The sequence below is a fragment of the Carcharodon carcharias genome, chromosome 10, assembly GCF_017639515.1.
Source record: "Carcharodon carcharias isolate sCarCar2 chromosome 10, sCarCar2.pri, whole genome shotgun sequence".
NCBI lineage: Eukaryota > Metazoa > Chordata > Chondrichthyes > Lamniformes > Lamnidae > Carcharodon > Carcharodon carcharias.
In genome coordinates this window covers 109,184,593-109,208,282 of record NC_054476.1, presented here as the reverse complement: position 1 = coordinate 109,208,282, position 23,690 = coordinate 109,184,593, and the positions used below count along the sequence as shown (strand labels likewise).

Here is a 23,690-nt window from a genome sequence, read left to right as displayed (position 1 = left end):
TCCCATAAAAAGACTCACAGAAATAAAAGTAAAATACAGTGGATGCTGGAAATCTGAAATTAAAAACAGAAGGTGCTGGAAAAACTCAGCAGGTCTTGCAGCATCTGTGGAGAGAGAAACAGAGTTTATGTTTTGAAGGGGGGAGATGGTGGTGTATTGGTAATGTCACTGGACTAGTAACCCAGAGGCCTAGACTAATGCTCTGGGAACAGGGGTTCAAATCCCACCATGGCAGCTGGTAGAATTTAATTTCAATTAATAATTCTGGAATCGAAAGCTTCTCTCAGTAATGAGGATGATAAAACTATTGCAGATTATCATAAAAGCCCATCTGCTTCACTAATGTCCTTGAGGGAAGGAAATCTACTGTCCTTACCTGGTCTGGCCTACATGTGGTTGACTCTTAAATGCCCCCTGAAATGGTCTAGTAAATCACTCAATTCAAGGGGATTAGGGATGGGCAACAAATGCTGACCTTGCCAGTGACACCCACATCCCACGAAAGAATAAATTTCAAAAAAGTCGAATATGACTCTTCTTCAGAACAGAAGTAGTTCATAGAAGAGTCATATTTGACTCAAGGCATTAATTTTGCTTCCCTCTCCGCAGATGCTGCCAGACTTACTGAGATTTTCCCAGCACATTCTGTTTTTAATAAAAGACTCACAGGGGTTGTGTATTAAACCTACCTGTTTGTAGCTTGGTCTGGAGTACTCCCTGCCTGACTGGAAGCCAGTTCTGTCAATCAGGCTGACTTCCAGGTAGGGAACCTCCAAAGTACAAAAGATGGACGCTGGGGAGTTAAAACTGCATGGTTTACAGGGAAACCGGGACTTCCCAGTTTGCTGCCAGAAACTCTGCGCGCCTCTACCCCCAACCCCAACACACCTGCCAATATAACTCATCCACTAATATTCAGGCCTTAATTTCATCAACAATGAAATACCCTCTCAAACTACTGACAAGGTGACTGTCACTGAGATTACAATCTGTGAATGTGCTCTTTAATGAAATAAAGACTTAAATTTATAGAATACCTTTCATGACCTCAGAATGTCCCAAATTGCTTTACAGGCAGTTGAATACTTTTTGAAATGCAGTCACTGTTGTAGGAAACACAACAGATAATTACACACTGCAAGCTCCCACAAACAGCTCCAAGATAAAAGACCCAGATAATCTGTTTTAGTGATATGGGCTGAGGGGTAAATGTTGTCAAAGACACCTGCAAGAACTTCCTTGATTTTGCTCGAAATATGCCCACCTAAGAGAGCAGATGGGACCTTCGTTTAATATCTCATTCAACAATCAAGGCAACATTAACTGAGTGTAGCATCAAAGAGCCCTAGCAAAACTGGAGTTGTGATTGTTGGAGGTCAATCATCGCAGTTCCAGGATATCTCTGCAGGAGTTCCTCAGGGTAGTGTCCGAGGCCCAACAATCTTCAACTGCTTCATCAAGACCTTCTTTCCATCATAAGTTCAGAGGTGGTAATGTTCACTGATGATTGTACAATGTTCAGCACCATTCGCGACTCCTCAGATGCTGAAGCAGTTCGTGTCCAAATGCAACAAGGCCTGGACAATATCCAGGCTTGGGCTGACAAGTGGTGAGTAACATACACGCCACACAAATGACAGGCAATGACCATCTCCAACAAGAGGGAATCTAACCATCGCCCCTTGACATTCAATGGCATTACCATCACTGAATCCCCCATTACCAACATCTTGGAGGTTACCATTAATCAGAATCTATACTGTACTAGCCATATAAATATTGTGGCTACAAGAGCAGGTTCAAGAGGCTAGGAATCCTGTGGCGAGTAACTCACCTCCTGACTCCCCAAAGCCTGTCCATCATCTACAAGGCACAAGTCAGGTGTGTGATGGAATACTCTACACTTGCCTGGTTGAGTGCAGCTCCAACAACACTTAAGAAGCTGGACACCATCCAGAACAAAGCAGCCTGCTTGATTGGCACCACATCCACAAACATTCACTCCCTCCACCACCGATGCACAGTGGCAGCTACAAAATGCACTGCAGGAACTCACCATGCCTCCTTAGACAGCACCTTCCAAATCCATGACCACTTCCATCTATAAGGGCAAGGGTAGCAGACAAGTGGGAACACCACCACCTGGAAGTTCCTCTCCAAGCCACTCACCATCCTAACTTGGAAATATATCGCCGCTCCTTTACCGTGGCTGGGTCAAAATACTGGAACTCCCTCCCTAACAGCACTGTGGGTGTACCTACACTGCATGGACTGCAGAAGTTCAAGAAGGCAGCTCACCACTATCTTCTCAAGGGCAATTAGGAATGGGCAATAAATGTTGACCTAGCCAACAACACCTACATCCCATGAATGAAATTTTTAAAAATCCAGCACACCCTCAGGGTTGCACCTGAGTGTTAGCCTAAATTATGGGCTCAACTCTCTGGAGTAAAACATTCTGACTCAGGTGAAAGACCCACCAACTGGGCCACAGCTAACCTTCAACAACAACTTAGATTGTTGTTTTACACAGTGCTTCATTTTTTATTTGTAATGTGTCTGGGTGCAAAGGAAGTGTGCATTGTTTCATTGTGTGGTTGGGGTCTAGACAGGAGGTTTAGGGCATTGTCTATTCTCTCAAAGTATGCTGCTCAAGTCATTTCTCAAAACCATTACTCCTTATTTACAGTAAATAGTTACACATTTGGACCTTTACACACAGCTGGAGCTTCTCCTCCTTCCAGATCTCTCTTGCTTCCCAGTCATGTGTTCTGACATCATTATTACATCAGCATCATGTATGCTTCTGATGCTTTACTCTACGTGTGTTGTGAAAGTCTGGGTGCACTGGGTATGTGTGTCTGTGTGTGTGTGTGTGTATGGCGGTAGTCTGGTGCAATGGGAGTGGGAGTGTGTGTGTGTGTGGTGAAAGTCTGGGTGAAATGGGTGTGTACATGTGGTGTGGCAGTAGTCTGGGAGCAATGAGAGTTTGTGTGCGTGGCGATAGTCTGGGTGCAATGTGAGTGTGTGTGCGTGTGTGTGTGTGGGGCGATAGTCTGGGTGCAATGGGAGTGTGTGTGTGTGTGGCGATAGTCTGGGTGCAATGGGTGTGTGTGCGTGGCAATAGTCTGGGTGCACTGGGTGTGTGTGTGTGTGGCGATAGTCTGATGCAATGGGAGTGTATGTGTGGTGAAAGTCTGGGTGCAATAGGGGTGTGTGAGTGGTGATAGTATGGGTGCAATGGGTGTGTGCATGTGGTGTGGCAGTAGTCTGGGTGCAATGGGAGTGTGTGTGTGTGTGGCGATAGTCTGGGTGCAATGGGAGTGTGTGTGTGGCGATAGTCCGGGTGCACTGGTTTTGTGTGTGTGTGTGTGGCAGTAGTCTGATGCAATGGGAGTGTGTGTGTGTGGTGAAAGTCTGGGTGCAATGGGTGTGTGCTGTGTGTGTGGTGGTAATCTAGGTGCAATGGGAGTGTGCAAGTGGTGATAGTCTGGGTGCAATGGGTGTGTGTGTGTGGCGAGAGTCTGGGTGCAATTGGTGGGTGGGGGTGTGTCAGTGGCGATAGTCTGGGTGCAATGGGAGTGTGCATATGGTGAGAATCTGGGTGCATGGGAGCGTGCGTGTGGTGAAGTGTTTGGGTGCAATGGGAGACAATGTACGTGTGTGTACATGGACTCTGGATGCAATGAAAGTGTGGAGGGTAGGAAAACGAAGAATTGTTAATAATTTAGCATTATTTAAGCAAAGACAATATGGTGTCACCGGGGCATGTGCAGTACCCTCAGCCTGATACAGATCCCCTTTAAAAGATTCAGCAATCAATGCTCCTATAAGAATAATCTAACAGGGAAGGGGAGAGGTGGTAAGCTTTGGATTGGTGTTATAAATAAACTTCAACCACTTAATGATGTCTCTTGTGTATAATAGAAAAATGTCCTATTCTCTAGTACCGCCCTTACTCTGACAAGCAGACATGCAGCAAGCAAAGCAAGTCAAGGCAGTAACACATGACAAAACATGCAGTGATAGAACATAGACTCAACATGTTAATTTCTTAACATCAGGTGAGACAAGTTGGAACAAAAATTTTTTGTGCCACACCAGTGATGTCTGAAGAGCAATAAAGTGGGTATCTATTAGCAAATCATCAGGTTACCAGCCTCACTGGGAAATCTAACCAATGTGAGGGACAGAAATAATGAATGAAAAGAGACTCTGCAGTTATGGCTTATCAGTAGCACACTGATAATGCAGGATATATGTACTGATAACCAAGACATTGACGGCCAATTCCAGTATTCCAAAAAGTGTTCATCACAAGACAATGGGAAAATCTGCATAATAAATGTTTATTCTTCCTACATTGTTACACTTTAAAAGTATTTGGCTCTGAAATGCTTTAGGACATTCTGAAGTTGTGAAAGGTGCTAAGTGAATGCAAGTTCCTTCTCCTTGTTGCCTATTAGCAAATGGATTTGAAAGCAACAGTTGTTAGATCACCATGAGCAGGGAGGCAGCTGTTTAAATGGCATTGGAACTTCTTGCATGCTATTGCTAATTGAAAGTAGAATGTCGGTAAAGCTCATAAGCATCTCCCCCTGCCCCACCACCCCTAACTGTGTGAAGACCATTATATGAGAATTTATAAGGGGTACGTTACTGCCTGGGTGTTTAAATACTGTCTTCTAAGCACACCAAAAGGCTGCATTCCTAACATCAGCAAAGTAGGTTGCACGTGGTTGCCGCATTGTGTTGGATTAATGTAATGTGCAACATCAGGTTTTAGGTACAAGTATTCAAATGCCTCTACCCATCATTGACTATACAATAGGTTGTACTGGAATAGCAGACTTCAGATTAACTAATGCAAGAGGTACATCTATTCTATGCCTGTAGGGATATGGGGTAACAGTATTGTGAGAAACAAACTAATATGTATGATAAAGATGTATGATACAGAATGTTGTAACCTCAATTTCTGGAGGCTGTGTTGTGGCAAAGAGGGTTTTAAATTTCAGAATCAAACAGCTCAACAATATTTTAAAACATATTCAGGCCAAGCTCAGGAATGACCGAATGCAACACTTATAATTAAATGGGACCATTAGAAGTGAAAGTGACAAAAAGTATAATTTGAAATCTCATTTGATGGCAGCGTCATTGGCTACAATTATTTGGCTTTGTAATGACAACACTTAAATTGGTTGTTCGATCATCTTACAGGTGTTTCCTGGGGGGGCTGGATTTTTATTGAAGTACTTCTGGTGCAGAGTAGATTTGGAAAGCTAATAAATAATAGAAAACAAGACAGTTTGCATGAAAATCTATCCTGACTCCACAAATGAAGAATATTAAATCAAATAGGACAAGACTAAACAAAAATCTACAAATGCCACTGCAAATAGTAAAATCTACTGGAGGATTATAGGCTTCAATGTGCTAATGTTGATTCAACAGTTTGAGTGCTTAAATATGGGATTGAAAATGTGGGTCATGTATTCTAAAGTATAAATCACATCATCCAGTAGATTTTGCTTTGACCTATATCTCAAGGTATTTTTAACTTAAAAGAACAGTCATGATTCACATAATGTATTTTATGGTAGATACAGGAATGATGTTTTGGATTCAGTCTTACTCATCCTTAAGTTGTAATAAGGCAGAGATACTCAACACTGCAGTATTGAGAAGGTGAGACGAGATAGCAAGATGGGGATTTAGAGAGTGTGTTGCGAATATTAGGGCCAGCACATCTGATTAAGACTGAAGTATTAAACCAATTTGAATTCAACCAAAAGTTAACTAAAGCTGGATATTTCCAGATACTGAAAATTCACATTATTGGTATAAGCAGGTTGGAGTTGCTTACCGGGTTATAACTAGAAGAAGGCCCATTAGTCTGAGCTGTTGATCAGAAGATCTTCATCAGGCAGGTGCGAACCAGTCAATGTGAATGTCCTGCCATTTCTGTGGGGAGAGAACAATCAAGCAGCTACTCCTAGTTAGTGTGGATACAAATGTTATCCTCAACGTGAAAGCTTGACACCAGTGCAATGAGGGCTAAACTAAAAACGTTACATGCAAGACTCAAGCTTTTCAGAATGAGTGCTGTTATACCTATAAAAGGAAAATAACGGTCATAGAAACAAATGAAGGGTTTCAAAAAAAAATATTTTACTTGACATTGCAGAAATAACACTTGAGCATGTTTCCTCTGTGTAACATCAGAAAGTAAATGTTTTCTTCAAGGGCTTATGCATAAATAAAGACAATGCAGGCCAGTGCTGTGTTTGTATAAAAGATATTTACTTCAATTATCACACCTAGGGTGCTAGTGAATAATACATCATGTGAGTTTCATACAGTGATATTGCTTCTCCATATCATATAGGGACTGTTTACAGTGCTGAGAACAGAGTATGCTATATGGCTAATCGCCAGAGACAGAAAGAAAGCTAGTTCTGCCAATGGAGGGAGTAGGTTCCACTACTGCCAGCCATACAGAAAAGTTTCAACCAGTTTCTAACAAATACCAAGAAAAAACAGTTACGAAACGTGGATCACAGTGAAAAGAATGGGTGGCATAAAGCTGTGTGCACAAAAATGACAACTTTTTTTGGTCAACTGGGTTTATTATTTGTGACTACCTGTGAACAGCAAATTCTAAAAAAGTCTAAGACATTTAGTGCGTGATAGCAAAAAAAAATGAAATACTGCTAAACTGCAAGGCACAACACACTTGTGGGGGGTGGGGGGGGAGGGGTGGTGGGTGGGGGAAGGTAAGCTTTTTCAAATAGTCCAGGTCAGTGTGCCACATGTGTGCGCTGCAGTAGTACATGGAGCAGTTCAGACACTGTCTATTAATGGCAAGTCATTATTGCAGATGATTCATGTACAGTTCCATGAATTCCCACCACCCTCCCCCAGTAAAAAGAAAATGCTTTGCAAATAAAACCTTACTTTCTTTCTACTCAGTATTCAACAACTTGACTTGTAGGAGGCTCTAGGAGGCTGGAACAAAAGTTACCACCACTGTCTCACTTAAACTTAGAAACTAAGAATCAGATGTACGTGATAAAAGTTACAACCACACAAAGTAGCGACAAACTGGCCAAGCTCAATGAACAGAAATTGTTAATCTGCCATTCAATGCCATACGACCTTACAATGTGCACAATGCAAAAGATAAAACTACAAATGTTGGAAATCTAAAACAAAATGCTAGAAACACTCAGTGGGTCAGTCAGCATCTGAGGAGAGAAATAACAAGTTACGGTTTCAGGTGTTAATCTATCATTGAAAGCTGAATAGATGGTCATATTTGAAATGTTAACTTGCTTCTTCTCTCTAAAGGGGCATGAATCATGGCCTTACAATTCATGCTAGAGAGGTCAACAATAGATGCTATCCTGTTGCAACCAAAATAGACTGTTGGTAGCCAGCACTGCAGTTCATGTTGTCAATACAACTCTGAGGGGACAGCAGCCTGCAAAATGGCCAGGGTGGCTCACATATGAGAATGAGATTGGGTCAAGGGCATCACTTTATGAAACATCACATTTGGGTTGTCTTCTCTGGGCACTTTGTAAGAATGGGCAAAATGGGCCCTGAAAGAGTGGTACATTCTCTCAGTTTTTCACCCTATAGGAAGGCAACATTCAGGACTTTGAACTATCCAAGACAGCCTTCTTCCAAAATGTATTAAAACCTTTTAGCAATATCTATTTTCATGGTGATTTCCACTTGTTATGAGGACAATGATGAACATTGGTCCCAGATCAATCTAAAGGAAGCCCTGAAATATAGGCACCTTGCTATATATGAAAGTAGGATTCTGGTGACATTTTCTGAGCATTTAAGTATTGTTTGGATTGAAGCAGTGACACACTGCCAACCTGCAGTTCATTAGATACATTATTCGTTTTTATCACTTTTCATTTCTTCTCCATGTCCTGAGGCTAAACCAAGTTCCCTTCCAACTTAGATGATGAGAGTAGCTCACCAGTCAATATTTGGGCTGTACTTCAACAGTGCTAAGCCTTGGCCTATAATTCAGAGTTGACTTTCCCGCTAGAGAAAGTGCAGATTTGAGTCTCTACTGTCCGTATAAAACCAATTCCATTCATCTTGAAGAATTTTTCCTGTTCTCAGCTAGGTTGTCACCTAAGAATGTGCCACCTAACATGGCAAACTACCCAACTTCTGAAACATGACTTTATTAATCCAACCTCACAGGAAGTGCAACTGCCACCAGATGGTTCAATGTGAAGAAGTTCATCTCTAGTTTAAATGCTTAGAGACTGAATAAGTCAAGTGTTGTCTTTATCACATGGGATTTCTGGATTTTCTGGTGTTTTAGGAATCAAATTATCTGATAGCATTTTTACGCTAATATTGTATATTACACATCTTATCTGTGGCCAGCCTTTGTCTTCGCTTGCCCAGCTGAAAAAGAATGTGCATGGAAGTGAAAAATACTCAAGAAAAACAAGAAAAAGAATACTGGAAAAGTAAACCAGGCTTCAATTTCTTATGTCTTTAGGAGTTCCAATCAAAGCCGACTCAAACTTTCACACCATCGGTGAAAATTGGTATAAAACCACGTAGTGCACAAAGTTATCGTTGGCTACGGTAGACAGCCCTGTCTAATAGTATCATTTTCATTTTTTCTTTCATAACCTTGCAATACTTTATATTTAGAAAAATACAACCCAGTAAACTTTAGCTGAAGCTTGAACACACAGTTACCAACATATTTTAAAAATGAAAACTTGGGGCTACAAAAGAAAGTAACTCATCTGCAAAGCAAGGGAACGGAGACCCACTGCGACCTGTAGCATACCCTGGCCAATGTTATCAGTACTCTCCTGCAATTGAAGATCCAGTGTAACTGTCTCCCAAGGAAGCAGTATGAAAGACAGCTTTTATGGCATAAAACAGCTCTTTTTATGCAAAGGGATGAGGTGAAAGTTGGTTCAAACCAAAACACTACAAATGACCTAAAGGGGCTAGTTTTGAACTCTTTTAGCAGCTTTTAGATGCTATCCATGAACTGTAAAATCTTTGCTACTGACATTATATGCTGCAGTTATTAATCTCACTAAACAGACATTAGAGATTTTGTGCTAGGTGTAAATATAAATGTGAATGTATTAGAATTATATAACTCTCTTCCAATCAGACTGGGTTTTAAGGATCGTTAAATGCAAAACAACAGATAAAAATAGAGCAGGCCTTGATGGTGAAGTCCATGACAAGTAGAGAGCTTTATGTGTCAGATATCAGAAATTACTGACCTCCCCACTATTTATCAATCATTTTTAAACCAACTGTGTTGTTATTGGTTGTCTAGATGTATTACTAACAAATCATGGTTCTCATCATGATCAAATCAATACAAGGACAGACCTTAACTCTATTAACTACTCTCAATTTTTCAATAAATTAGTCTTTGTTGCAACAGGTTAAGCTATGCTCGAGCCGTAACAGGAGTCTATCATGAGCGTTGGAGGAAGAAGGATATAAAAATCTGATATATCCAAATGGATACAGCATACTGGAAGTATGACAGAATTGTAATCTTCTGTCAGGATATGCCAGGTAATCTAGTGTAGTGGTTGTTATTGGACAAATAATCTAGAGGTTTGGAATAATAATCCAGATGAATGAGTTCAAATCCTGCCAGGGGTATTGGAGAATTTGAGTTCAGTTTAATAAAGCTAGAAGTAAAAAAAAAAATCTGCTATCAGTGTCCATGAACCTGCTGGATAGTTTTAAAATCCAAGTGCCTCACTCCTGACTTTTTACCGAGTCTGTCCTTTATGTGGCTCCAGTCTCCTGCCATGATTTCACTCTCAACCGTATTCTGAAACGGTTTAGTTAAGCCACTTAGTTGTATCAAACTGCTACTTCAGTTCAAGAAGGGCCACTTTCACCTTTCTAGGACAAGCAGAAATCAACAATAAATAGCAGTCTATTTAATGATCCTAATACTTAATTAAAAAGAAGCTGCATTTGAAATCTGTGCACTTGACATTTGTAGTCAGCATTCAGCAAATCATGTCCATAGCTCAGCGAGATTTTTATGAACAACAATTATTCCAGACATCTGTTGATCAAACATCAAAAACCGACCCTTTCTGACATAACATACAACAACAAAAATCTTACTTTTATATAGTGCCTTTATAACATTTCAAATAGACAAAGAATACGGCTGTGGGAAATTTGTAGATGAACAAAGGTATGGGCATGTATACACACACACACACACACACACCACCACCCCCCCCCCCCCCCCCCCCCCCCCCCCCCATAGGCTTTGATGGTGCATATAATTTGAGGAATGCAGCAGTGTTGGAGAGAGAAAGCTCTGCTGCTGATGGGGAAAGTGGGGTGGTGCACAATGAGAGTTACAGGTACAAAGAACTTGCAACTCAACATGAGGATAGAGGCAGCCATGGGAGTAAGTGACTGTGGCGGCATGAGGATTCTGATATTGGCAGTTGAGGCAAAAGAGCAGATATACAAGGAGCCAAACTGAGAATCCATGAGGAACAGGAAGACTTTCTCTTTCAGGTGTTGAATGATTTCCTATGTATTTCGAGCAATTTCAGTCCTTCAAGCACATTTTGCTTGTTATATTTCTCTTATGTCTGTTATTTATATTAATTTTAATGAAACAATCATTGATCCTAGCCTAAAATTCATGTGCTGTACATTTACATGTGGGGAAAGGCGCTGGAAAATTATCTGCGACACACAATTGCAAAAAAAAATTCTTAAAGTGATGAATTAGTCGGTTGAATTGTATTGCTATGAGTTTTATTGATGCATTCATGCAAAAAGAAAAATTATTCAGGTTATTAAGACCATTGGAAATGGAAGGAATTAAGCAATTCCTACAAATAAAACCTCAAAGGTGAAACATATTAATACTCAGATAATTTGGGTTATTGTTAGCTATTTCAAAAAGCCATGACATTGCCTATTGATAAAGCAACTGTGGTCTCACTTGCCTCAAACTAACATATAGGTCCTGGGCCTCAATTAGCTCAAGGTCAATATTACAGCGTGGCTGCTTATACTTGTGAGAAGCTTCCTCTCTTTGAAGCTAACTTTTTGTTTAAAGAAAGCTAGGCTTATCTTTAGGCAATTTTTGATAGAAATGTTACCAATACGAAAAGTTGTACTAGCCATTTTTGCTTCTCTGATGCTTTAGGTAAAGATGGTAGAGCAATGAGGGAATGAATCATTAAACGTGGCAATGAGGAAATAAAACCCAAAAATCAAACAAAAAATGCCAGAGAGCAGGTTACAGGTTTGTATCTCAGTTCTACATTGAAACATGCATCATTCTCATTAGGCTGCTAGATGAAAGCCTTGACAAGGGCAGAGTATTCCACACCAGGGAGAAGAATTACAGGAACTTGGTCATCTTATCGCAATCAACCTAACTCCACCTGCCTTTGAAGTGAATTAAAAACAGCAATTGTGAATATGGTCAAAGCCCTGACTATTTTGGCCTAGCTATACAGAATAAACAAACCAAAGAAACTTCGGGATCTATAATTTCACACTGAAGATAGAAGAACTAGCATTCTACTGATAATGAAGGTTATCTTAACAGGATATCCCTCAGATTAATGACACTGGTGATTCAATTTTCAAACTCAAATGCTGATTTAAAAGAAAAGAACAAATTCTCCAAACATGGTGTAGGGTAAAGCTTAAAAGCAACCAAATACTAAAGTACCTTATATGATTCCTTACTTAAAAGAGTAACTTAGCCCACTATCCCGCTCATTATATTCTACTTCATACCGTTTAACTAGTGGTAGTCAATCCCATTTTTCTGTATCCCATGCATTAAATTATGAAACCAATAATAGGGAGACTTATCGAAAAGCAGAATACTGCAGATGCTGGAAATCTAAAACAGAAACACAAGCGCTGGAAATACTCACTAGGTCAGGCAGCATCTGTAGAGAGAGACAGGGACAGAATTAAAGTTTCAGGTTGATGACCTTTCATCTTTCTGATGGTCATCGACCTGAAACGTTAACTCTGGTTCTCTCTTCAGAAGCTGGCTGACCTGCTGGGTACTTCCAGCATTTTCTGTGTTTATTAGGGAGACTTACTCTATTAATGGATAATAGGCACACGCTAACTACATCACTGATGCTGTTCTCTGGATACATTATGCCAAACGCTAAGCTTGTGCCATTTTTAAAACAATCAGTAGAAAACATCTTACTTGAGGATGCACTCCAACAGTGCTCAAAACAATGGACTTTTTATAATGAATGCATTAGAAGCAATAATGGCAAAGTTTGTTCTCAGAAATTCTACCAATCTTTTTAAAGGTTACTAAATAAATCAGATGGCTGAAGAACAAGTTCACAAATTTGAGACTAAACTTAAAGAAAACAATTAGATCTTACTATATGTTTAAGAAACAGTTCAAGGAGTAAATGAAAAGAGACTCAATGCAAGGTAGAAACTGCAGAGGTTCAACACAAGTGATTCCTATATTCTTTCCTAAGCAGACCCTCCCTAAGAAAATGGCTGGTTTCAGATCTCAAGATACAAATATGCTACATGAAAATGATGTAGTGTACGGCATGTGCTATTTCAATAGAAAAGTATTGGCAATAAAAGGCAGCCAATTCCCAGAACTTATGGTCAAAAGTTTATTTACATATGGAGTTTCAGCACAGGTATAAAACCAATCTGAGATTGAGCTGCTGTGCTTGTCAATTTCAATAAGTCATGGAGAATTGAGTGCATTTTTGCTGTTGGACAGCAAACAATTTCAAAGCATCTTTTAAAGAGTCCAGAGTAGAAATTTTTACAAAAATTGCAATTAAAAATCCACGGAATGTCAGTATTGCTTTTTATAATAGTGCTTTTGAGAGAAAATGCTCACCATCGAAATATGTTGGTGAGGCCACCATCAAGAAGGACTTTATAGAAAAATACTTCTAAGGCTCTGAACAGAATTTATTTGCCTTCCACTATTTCTAATTTTACAAATTTTGTGCTTATGTGTCTGTATCACAACAGATTTTAAAAATATATTCTTAATAAAATATGTTCTAAGTGCTTTGGGGAATGTATTCTACGTTTTTTTTGGCTGTTGCACGTATTTCTGTCAGCCAGTTCAGCGGCAGCGATCATGGGTAGCTGTGGGTATGACAGAGTCTTACTCTTTCATTCTTAGCGTACTATCCTATTCAAGGCACACAAGAATTCCGCTCTTTTGTTTCCTGCTACTAGCACTAGCTTGAAATTTTAGCATTAAATGCCAACATGCACAAATTGAGCTGGGGTTCACAGGAATATTTGCTATAACTGTTGTGTTTTAAGGTGGCTTGGTAGTGCAGACAGTAATCTCAGAAGATCTGGGTGCAATCGCACCCAAAGTAAAGATTATAACAGGGTGAACGAGGGAGAGCTACAAAGATCATATTTCCTGATAGCTGTCATGGGTCAAAAATGGAATGTGTGTTTATAGTCTCAACCTAGTATCTAGGGGACAGAACTCTACAGCACAAAACCTTTGATGGCAGCCTTCATGAATAATATGCTTAGGTTTCAGGAAGTAAATGGAAATGGTGCATACAAAGTGCCCCAGCATAGGATTTAAAACTTTATACAGAATCTAGCTTTTCTGTAGAACTGAAACTTACCCAAACTACAAATATTTTACAACACTGCAGAAGCACAAATATAACAGGCAGCAATTAATGGTGATAGAAAGTGTCACCAAGTCCAAACAGCCTGTTGGGACTTTTTATAACGGGGGCAGTATCTCAGTGTGTGGTCCCTCTATTCTTACTGCTAAAATGATCTATGGTTGCCAATGTGTTTGGACATTTTCCAACTATATTATTTCACTCTGGAGAACTGAAAGACTTTGTGCCAAATTGTTTGCAAGCAAAGTCAACAATTTTAAGTATTTTTCAAGTTTGTAAAAATAGAGGGGTCCACAGTTATTATTTGTTTCCTCAGAAGGAAAGTTACATAAAACACAGAATTCATAAATACACAGTATAAAATCACAGGTTACAAGTTTTTTACTCTGACCAAGTATCTGGTGAGATTAAAAGGGTGCACATCTTGAAATGAAATGCAGTTTACCACGTCCTCCAAACAATCTAAATTTAAAAAAGTAAAACCTAATAGAGGTATATATATATATATATATATATATATATATATATATAATATATATATATATATATATATGTATATAAAATGCCTGGAAACCATGCCCTAAAATGCAAATTAAAATGCAGCATCTGCGTATATATAACAGATTAATATTCACTTAGTCACTTAATAATACTAAACACATCTCCTGAAATGCAATAATAAGTTTTCAGTTGAAGCAGCCTATGTAAAAATAATTGTGAATGGGAGGCACGGATTCAATTACAGGGAGGGAGAATGGGACAATCAATGGACTTTTATAGTTCTCAAAAGAAAAAGTTTGGATTTACCAGTCTGTCAGACATAAATTTCAAATGAATAAATTAACAACACAGAACTAAAGTAAATGCTTGTATTGTTCTCAGGTTGTCAGCTTCAAGAATTATTTACAAAAAAAAAATCACTTTTAAGACTTTTCTACCTAGGACACTTCATTCCAATAGCATCAGAATTAAACTCAACACAGCTCTGGTTATTAAGTGCTAGGTCTTGCATATCAATAAAAAGTATTTGCTTTAGGGTCTGCACATTTTTCAAGGTGGTGGTATGCATTTTGTAGTATTAACCTCAGTCTTATATACAAATTATTATGGAGCACTGTTTGTCATTATGAATTACCACGCGATGCTTAAACTTAACAGGGCCAGAAGCTACAAATAATTATGGAGTATATGGGGGACAAAATGGAAGATTAAAATGAATAAAACTGTATATCTGCCTGCTAAAAATACTGTTGTTGATCATCGCTCTTTGTAGGCTATACAGCAAAATTTGTGAAAAAAAACGTGGCCCCATTTATCTCAGCAAGGTGTCAGCTTTTGATATTATTCAGAATATTTCTAATAATCACTAATTCCTTTACAGTGGCTTTGGGACAGTTGTACAGCTATTTTCAAACTTTTAGCATGGGCCCTGTAGAACTACACACTACTGTAAACGGTCATGGGATAAAGTTATCACATTCTAAGAAATCGTATCAAAATCTGAAGCTTCAAGTTACATTTACATCGATTATATTATGTTCCAATTAAGGTTTAATTTCCTGAGTAGTCCAGCTTTAAGCACACTTTGCAAAGTGGACTATTTTGAGAAGGGCCATGAATGCTTTAGGAGAGGATGGACAGCCTACCACTTCTCAAAAATGGTTGCGAAAATTTACTTATATCATTTTTTGCCAAAGTTAGCAAAATAAGAACATTGTCAAGGCTATGGGCCTGGTCCTTCACCCTCTTTTCCAAGCCTTCTTCACAATGGTGCAAACTCAAGCACGAAGTCTGGCAATAATCTTCCCCATCTGCAACCAAGGGCTAACTTCCAACATGCCAATATTGTGCAAAGCTATGTTTAGATGATACTCAAACATTGATGCAGAATTGTAAGGGGCAGCAGTGCTGCTACAGCAGTCATGAAAATGCTTGGGATATGAAAAGGCAGGAACTAGAAAGCTGAGTTTGACAAGTGTCAATTGTTCTGAGCTATTTTGTTTGATTACCATTTTATTTACCACAGCCTCAAGTCCAAAGATTTTGTAGTAAAAGTACTGGGGCAGGAGGCCATTTTGCTAATGAAGTCGAGCATTACCTTGTGTTTTCTGGCCAATTGGGGCAATGGTGTGTAGTTGGGGCAGAAAGGAGGTCAGAATGGAGAAGGACACAGGTTAAATTCTCGTAGTCAGTGAGATCCTGATATTAGGGCTAATCTTATTATGGAGTGGATCTTAAATGACTCCTCAAAGGAGAAAAGAAAATATCAGGGTTATCCCTAGGACCGCCCATTAGAGCGCTGGGAGTAGCTTGTCCCTCTCACCCTTTGGATGCAGTTGGTGAATGAACCCGGGAGACAGAGAAAAGTAAATGAAGTTTGCCCTTGAAATTAAACATTTAGAAATAATGATATTTTGCACTTTAACACTGAGGGAGGGGGACCTGTGTCAGTGCAATCTGTTTCTTGTGCTTATGCCTAGCACTAATAACATTTATTTTGGAAGAAGGCAGTTTCACCTCATATTATTTGCAAATTATAAAATTCGGCATATGCAGCTTGATATTGATGATATTGAGGAATGCTGCCTTGTGAACACGTATGCTGGAGGATTTCATTCTAACTCACTGCCTTGCAGCCTCCTAGAGCCCTTCCCTATGACTAGCTGGAGTTGAATCAGCACCACCAATACTTAACAGCTAAGTGCTCAATCTACATGTACAGTTTTATGTATGAAATATATGATTATTTAACATATCATGCAGGTAATGTAATTTTCCCTATAAACAGTCATAATCTGCTACAAAAACTACAAACAACTCACTGTGGTGCAATATCAGGTATATAACTCCTCAACCATAATTAATATAGAAACAGAATTCATATATTATAATTAAAATGACAGGTTATGATTGTGCTACACAGTTACTTCAATGGATTCTGACCTAAAAGACCAACACAAAAATCATGATGCAATTTACATCGAGAAACAACGTCTAATCAATAATTTGGAGCTTGGAAGGTGTCAAGGAGCCAATATTTATCCAGTGAAACTTGTAAAATATCCCAAATACTGCCGGCAGTCTGACCCTCTAGAACAAGACTTGCTCCCTTTCATCCTTTCCTAACAATGGATAGAAAAAAAAGCACCTATAAATAAGCACAAAAATATTCTTGTATACTGAAATCATCTACTGTTAGTTTTAATTAAAGATATGGCAAGAAAAAAATATGTAACTTGTGACAAGCTAACTCACACATGCCTTACTGATGACACAGCTTATTGAGAAAAGGGTGGCAGTAACGCACTCTAAATGTGCACTGGTACGTATGAAATCAGCCAGACCTAAGAACTCTCACACATACAACTTGCTCTCACATACACTCACTCTCTCACACACAAGACAATATGAGGTCTGATCAGCGTGCTTTGTGGTTTAGAGGTTAAAAAGCAGGTTATAAAATACCTAGGTTCAGATCTTGTCCTGATTTGGCCTAAAATGGAGTGTATTAAACAAACCCTGGCCTGCAGAGAAACCAGAGTCAGTTAAAGCTATGAAACAATGTGCACTACATATCATTATTCTAAATTCACATACAAGAAAACACTAACTCACCTACCACATCTTTTTTGACAATTCTTTTTTTACGTGACCTTTTTTTAAAAAATAAGTGGACTAAATGTGTTTTTTTTCCTCTTTCAAAGTTTAAAACAGCAAGAATTCTCAAAATATCTAAGAAACCAAACTAGTGTGTTTAGAGTCAGATGACTGTGCAATCTCTCAGTGGCAACTGAACAGCTACAAAATTCTAGTCATTTGAAAACTCCAATCTTTTTCTGGTTAAGAAGTTAATAGTGTAATATCGCTCTGCTGCCATTTTATGGCAAAGGAAACCCCTCTTTAGCCGATGGGTGTTGCTGCTTGAAGCCCACTTGGCAGAGGGGGAAGGCAAAGCTGTAACAGTTAATCCCAGACAGTTTGAAAATCAGTCATGACACAAAAACACTTCAGGGTACAAAAGCTTAACTGCATGTTTCAACTCTCTCGCTTTGAAAATGCAATGATGAACGGAACTTAATGCTCTCCTTTTCTATATGCACCTTGGCCTATGGCATTTTTGCCCTGTGGCCTGCAGGGCATTAAGTGCGTGACAGGATAAAATGAGTACAGAATGTCCAAGGTCTCTTAATACCTAACTCTCAGGAGTTGTGCATAATTAATAATTTAATCTCAAAATTCCCATTCAATGGGCTCTTCCCGACTTGCAGCCTTCTCCAAACGATGGATAATGTTGTTCAAATTTGCTGCTTTCTTACGCCTTAAGCTGTTCTCACGCAGGCTTGTTTTTTGGGCAGGTGAGGCTGTGTCAGAAAAGCTGAACAGGCCTTTCTGAAAGCCTATAGTGGAAGAGGACGGGGTGCCCCCACAACCTGTGCTCTGCCCACTGCTTGCCTGCTGCACCAAAGAGGTATCTTCTTTCAAATCTCGGGAGGTCTCTGCTACAGTTGCCGATGTGGAGGCGGATGAGGTAGAGTTGTCCTCTTCTACAACTGACTGGACCAAAGGCTGACTTTTCTGGAACTCCTCCAGGGATGTTCCTGATGTATGTGCTTCCCGGTGTAATCTCTTGCTTCGGCCTGGATGTTTCAGGATGCCCTCATCTTCACTCTCAGCATTTGGAGAGACCATGGCATCTCCTTCTAAATGGGATGAGTCCTTTGTGTCAATCACTTCTTTAATGTCAGCCTGCACAACAGGCTCTGAATCCTCATCACAAACAGACTCTATTTGCCCTCCCTGAGGAGTTACACACCCAGTGCTGTAATTTTCCATTCCCATGACATTATCCTTTTCTTCAGTCACTGCTTCCAAGTCTCCTCCATCACAGCTTTCCCCTTCTGAGCTGTGACCAGTCCTACTTCCTCTGACAGATGGAGAGCCGCTGGATCCTGTCTGACCATGAGGCCCTGCCTGCACTTCCTCGATGAACAGCTCCCTTCGAATGCGGGACCTGCAACATAACAATATGAGAACAAATTATTAGACAGTACTTACATATTCCTGAGATTTTTCTTTCAATTTTCCATCATATTTACACTACATCTCTATGGATATTTGATGGAAAATGTACATACCCACATGGTTAACCAAGATTAAAGGAATTTAGGTCCTAAACTCTGGTTAAGAAGTTGAGCTCTCCCTACACGTCTCCTTGTCTCTACCTCATTTTCCTCCTTCCAGACACTCTTTAAAACCTAACTCCTTTGACCACGCTTTTGGTCATCTGACCTAATAAATCTTTATTTGGCTCAGTGTAATAATTTTTTCTATAATGATCCTGTGAAGTGCCTTTGGACGTTTTATTACATTAAAGGCACTATATAAATATGAAACTATCTTTGTTTAAGATTATGGATGGTTAGGTTAAGGTAAATAGTGATAGATTATTTCCACAAATCAGTGGGACAGTAGTAAGATAACCAAAAAAATTAAAGTGGAGGTTAGAAAATAAACTCTTTGCACAGAAGATGTTAGCATTTGAATGAGAGTTCATAAGTACTAAAGAGTCTTACTGAAATATTGTGGATTTCTCATGGTGTTACTCATTGTAAGTAGAGGCATTTGATGTTTTAAAATGACAGAGGTGTTGTACTGGGTAAAACAGTGTACCACACCTGATCTCTTCCGTTCAGAACATGCAATAACTGCCATAGACAGGCACGTCCTGAACTTAGCAGTAGTGAGTGAAGGGTGTTCGTGAATTGTTAGTTTCTTTTAAGTCCTGAACTCCTAGTTATGAGGAACTAGACCTCTATTTTTCTTAAAATAAGGTAACAAACATTCATTTCCTCCTCCACCAATGCACAGTGGCAGCAGTGTGTACCATCTACAAAATATACTGCAGAAACTCACCAAGGCTCCTTTGACAGCACCTTCCAAACCCACGATCGCTACCATCTAGAAGGACAAGGGCAGCAGATAGATGGGATCACCATCAACTGGAAGTTTCCCTCCAAGCCACTGACCATCCTGACTTGGAAATATATAGTTGTTCCTTCACTGTCATTGGGCCAAAATCTCCTTCTCTAACAGCAATATTTTTTTTATTCTTTCAAGGGATGTGGGCTTCGCTAGCTAGGTCAGCATGATTCATGATTTTGACCCAGCAACAATGAAGGAATGGCAATATATTTCCAAGTCAGGATGGTAAGGTGCTCGGAGTGGAACTTCCAGGTCGTGGTGTTCCCATGTATCTGCGGCCTTTGTTTTTCTAGATGGTAGTGGTTGGGGGTTTGGAAGGTGCTGCCTAAGCAGCCTTGGTGAGATTCTGCAGTGCATCTTGTAGATGGTACACAGCTGCTACTGTGCATCGGTTGTGGAGGGAGTGAATGTCTTGGATGGGGTGCCAATCAAGTGAGCTGCTTTGTCCTGAGTGGTGTCAAGCTTCTTGAGTTTTGTTGGAGTTGGACTCACCCCAGGCAAGTGTAGGGTATTCCATCATACTCATGACTTGTGCCTTGTAGATTGTGGACAGGTATTGGGGAGGTTATTTGTCATTAATTCACGGGATGTGGGCTTTGTTGTCTGGGCCAGCAATTATTGCCCATTCATAGTTGCCCTTGAGAAGATGGTGAGCTGCCTTCATGAATTGCTGCAGTCCATGTGGTGAAGATACACTCAGTGTTGTTAGGGAGGGAGTTCCAGGATTTTGACCCAGCAACAGTGAAAGATAGGCAATATATTTCCAAGCCAGGATGGAGTGAGTGACTTGGAGGGGAACTTCCAGGTGGTGGTGTTTGTCCTGGATGGTGTCAAGCTTCTTGAATGTTGTGGGAGATGCACTCACCCAGGCAAGTGGGGAGGATTCCATCACACTCCTCACTTGTGCCTTGTAAATGGGAGTCAGGGGGTGAGTTACTCATTGCAGGATTCCTAGCCTCTGACCTGCTCTTGCAGCCACAGTATTTATATGGCTAGTCCAATTCAGTTTCTGGTCAATGGTAACACCCAGGATGTTGATAGTGGGGAATTCAGTGATGGTAACGTCACTGAACGTGAAGGGGCAAATGATTAGATTGTCTCGTGTTGGAGATAGTAACTGCCCGGCACTTGTGTGGCGCGAATGTTACTTGCCACTTGTTAGCCCATGCCTGGCTGTTGTCCAGGTCTTGCTGCATTTGGACATGGACTGCTTCAGTATCTGAGGAGTTGCAAATGGTGCTGAACATTGTGCAATCATCAGCGAGCATCCCCACTTCTGACCTTATGATGGAAGGAAGGTCATTGATGAAGCAGCCAAAGATGGTTGGGCTAAGGATACTACCCTGAGAAACTCATGCAGCGATGTCCTGGAGCTGAAATGACTGATCTCCAACAACCACAACCATTTTCCTTTGTGCTAGGTATGATTCCAATCACTGGAGAATTTTCCCTTAATACCTACTGACTCCAGGAGCTAGGGCTCCTTAATGCCACACTCAGTCAAATGTGGCCTTGATGTCAAGGGCAGTCACTCTCAGCTCACATTGACTGCAGCGGATCAAGAAGGCAGCTCACCCCCATCTTCTCAAGGACAATTAGGGCTGGCCGAGCCAGTGATGCCCACATCCCGTAAACAAATTTAAAAAAACCTTCCCAATGCTCTTTAGATTGTCTCACATCTGCAGCAGAGTTCGGTAAGCGATGAGTATGTTGGATATGCGATACGCATGCATTGTATATTCACACCAGCAGTTCACCACTGAGCTATTCAGGTCAATCTCAGGTCTGGACTACCCGAATTCTGAAATTAGTGTTATAACGTTAGATGGCTGCAGTTCAATCTGGAGACAAATTTCAAGGATATTATCCTCACTACAGCAACTTGCATTTATACAGCACCTACTAAGGCAATTCACAGGAGTGTTATCGGACAAAACCTGCCATATAAGGTGATACTGGAACAGGTCACCTAAAGCTTGGTCAAAGAGTTTTAAGAGCATCTTAAAGGACCAGAGAGAAGTAGAGAGGTGGAGAGATTTATGGGGAACTCCAGAGCTGAAGGCACAGCTGCCAATGGTGAAGCAATAAATTACAAATAAAAGCAACACAGCCTGATTTAATTGTCATTGCCTTGTGTCTCTGATGAACGCACCATTCCGCAATGTTAAAGATTCCTGCATGACGGGATTAAGGAAAGGATTAGAATTATGCAGAATACAAATTGGGCTACAGAAATATTCATTAGAATAGTTAGCTAGTTTGTCCTGCTGAAGTGGCAAATTGAATGATTCAATTTTCACTGTTAAGCTTGTCTCCTTAAACTTCTGAGAAACAAATGCAAACACGATTACACAACAGATTTTGTGAAATCTAAAAGAAATTGTTACTATTTAGGCAAATTTGGCTGTTTTTCTAATACTGATCTTCAGGCCAGGAAACTAGGTCACTACTTCACTGCAACAAAGCTATTTAAATTCTCCTGGTAAATCTCTCATGTAATACTCACAGGCAGCCTGAGACCTGACGTGCAGTCTTGCTGCAGACTAACTACAGCAAATGGACTAAAGCAATATATCACATTAATGACCGACATCACAGATATCAAGCTCTCTCATTCTGGAAGATACGAACCTCACAAATATATTTGTATTTTTAATCTACCACTTAACAGCATTTGCTCAAGAACAGGGAGTTCTCCAAAAAATCAAACTGAAACAGAAGACATTCCACACACTAAAGGAATTTAACTCGGAGAAGCACGCCTACAATTAACAGAGACAAAAACAGCCATAAGAGCCGCCAAGAGATTCTTGGAAAGGAAGATGGTGTGTAATTGTGGTAATAAGAGCAAAATCTTTTTCAGCTATTGTCAGAAGTCAGGAGACCATTAAGGATCATGTATGGTTGCTGAAAGGTACTGCAGGGCAGATTCAAACGGATTCTCAGGTTATGGCAGAGCTGCTAAATGACTATTTTTGCATCAAGTTTATACTCATGTAGATGATGCTTATATAGATGAGGAGCGCTTTGCATTCAATAGAGTTATTAATATTAAACTAGATAGTCCTGTCATCTTAGGTAAGGAAAACTCAAAATTGATAAGGTTTCAGTTCTGGATAGTAATCAATCAAGGGTAATTAAAGAGATGTGATAGGTGCTTTCTGAGCCTCTTTCCTCATATCTTCAACAGTTCAATACAGTCAAGGATAGTTTACGTAGACTGCGAACTAGCTAATAAAAAGGGGCAAATCAGACCCAGAGAACAACAGGCTTATCAGCCTGACTCTTTTTTTGGGGGAAGATGCTAAAAGAGATCAAAAGAGATACTCCCTATGACCATTGGGGAAAAAGGAAGAGGCCATTAGAAATTCACATCACAGCTTCTGAAAAAATAGGTCATACCATAAAGGTTTGAGAGAGCTTTCTGAAGAAGTCACTAGGGTATTAGATCAGGGAGATCTGGTAGATACTATTGATTGGAATTTTCAGAAAGCCTTTGATAAGACTCCTCACACTAGGTAACATCACGAGCTAGAATCTTGTGGTATCAATATGAATTGCAAATGCTGGATAAGGAATTAGCTCCAATACTGCAGTCTAAACACTGCAGTTAACAGATTTTGTTCAGCCTGGAGGTGACTAGTGGTGTTCCCAGAGATTGATTCAAGGCACACAAGTCTTCAGTATTTATTAATGACATAGGCAGTCGTATTGGGAGCATGTCCAGTTTTGCAGATGAACCCACAATCTGTACAAAGGCTGAGAGGGCAAAGGAGTCTAAAAAGACATGGATTTTCAAATGGTCAGGCAACACAAAATTTGGATATCATTTGCAGGGAAAATTAGTGAAAAGGGGAGAAAGTAAAAAGGTTGAGTGAGAAAAAAATCTTAGTGTTATTATGCACAGTTCATGACTGATGTAAAGAATCTGTAGCTAAAGCTACCATGGTATTCGTCTGCAAAGATAGAATTATTCAGTATAAAAGAAAGTACACCATTTTCACACAGTAC

The 23,690-nt window shown here is 39.9% G+C and overlaps 1 protein-coding gene across 7 annotated transcripts in view; it reads right to left on the bottom strand.

The window, feature by feature from the left end:
- LOC121282775 (protein CASP-like) overlaps positions 1-23,690 on the bottom strand; it is a 698,867-nt gene that overhangs the window by 128,814 nt on the left and 546,363 nt on the right. For 5 of the 7 annotated variants that reach the window (XM_041196546.1, XM_041196550.1, XM_041196549.1 and 2 more), the window contains one exon: positions 14,553-18,708. The exons of 1 other annotated variant lie outside the window; for it this stretch is intronic. In XM_041196546.1, coding sequence (XP_041052480.1) covers positions 17,928-18,708 — 781 coding nt within the window. In that variant the 3' untranslated portion in view covers positions 14,553-17,927. Of the gene's footprint in view, positions 1-5,869; positions 5,968-14,552; positions 18,709-23,690 lie in introns of those variants that run through there. One more of the 7 variants, XM_041196551.1, reaches the window with a different exon arrangement.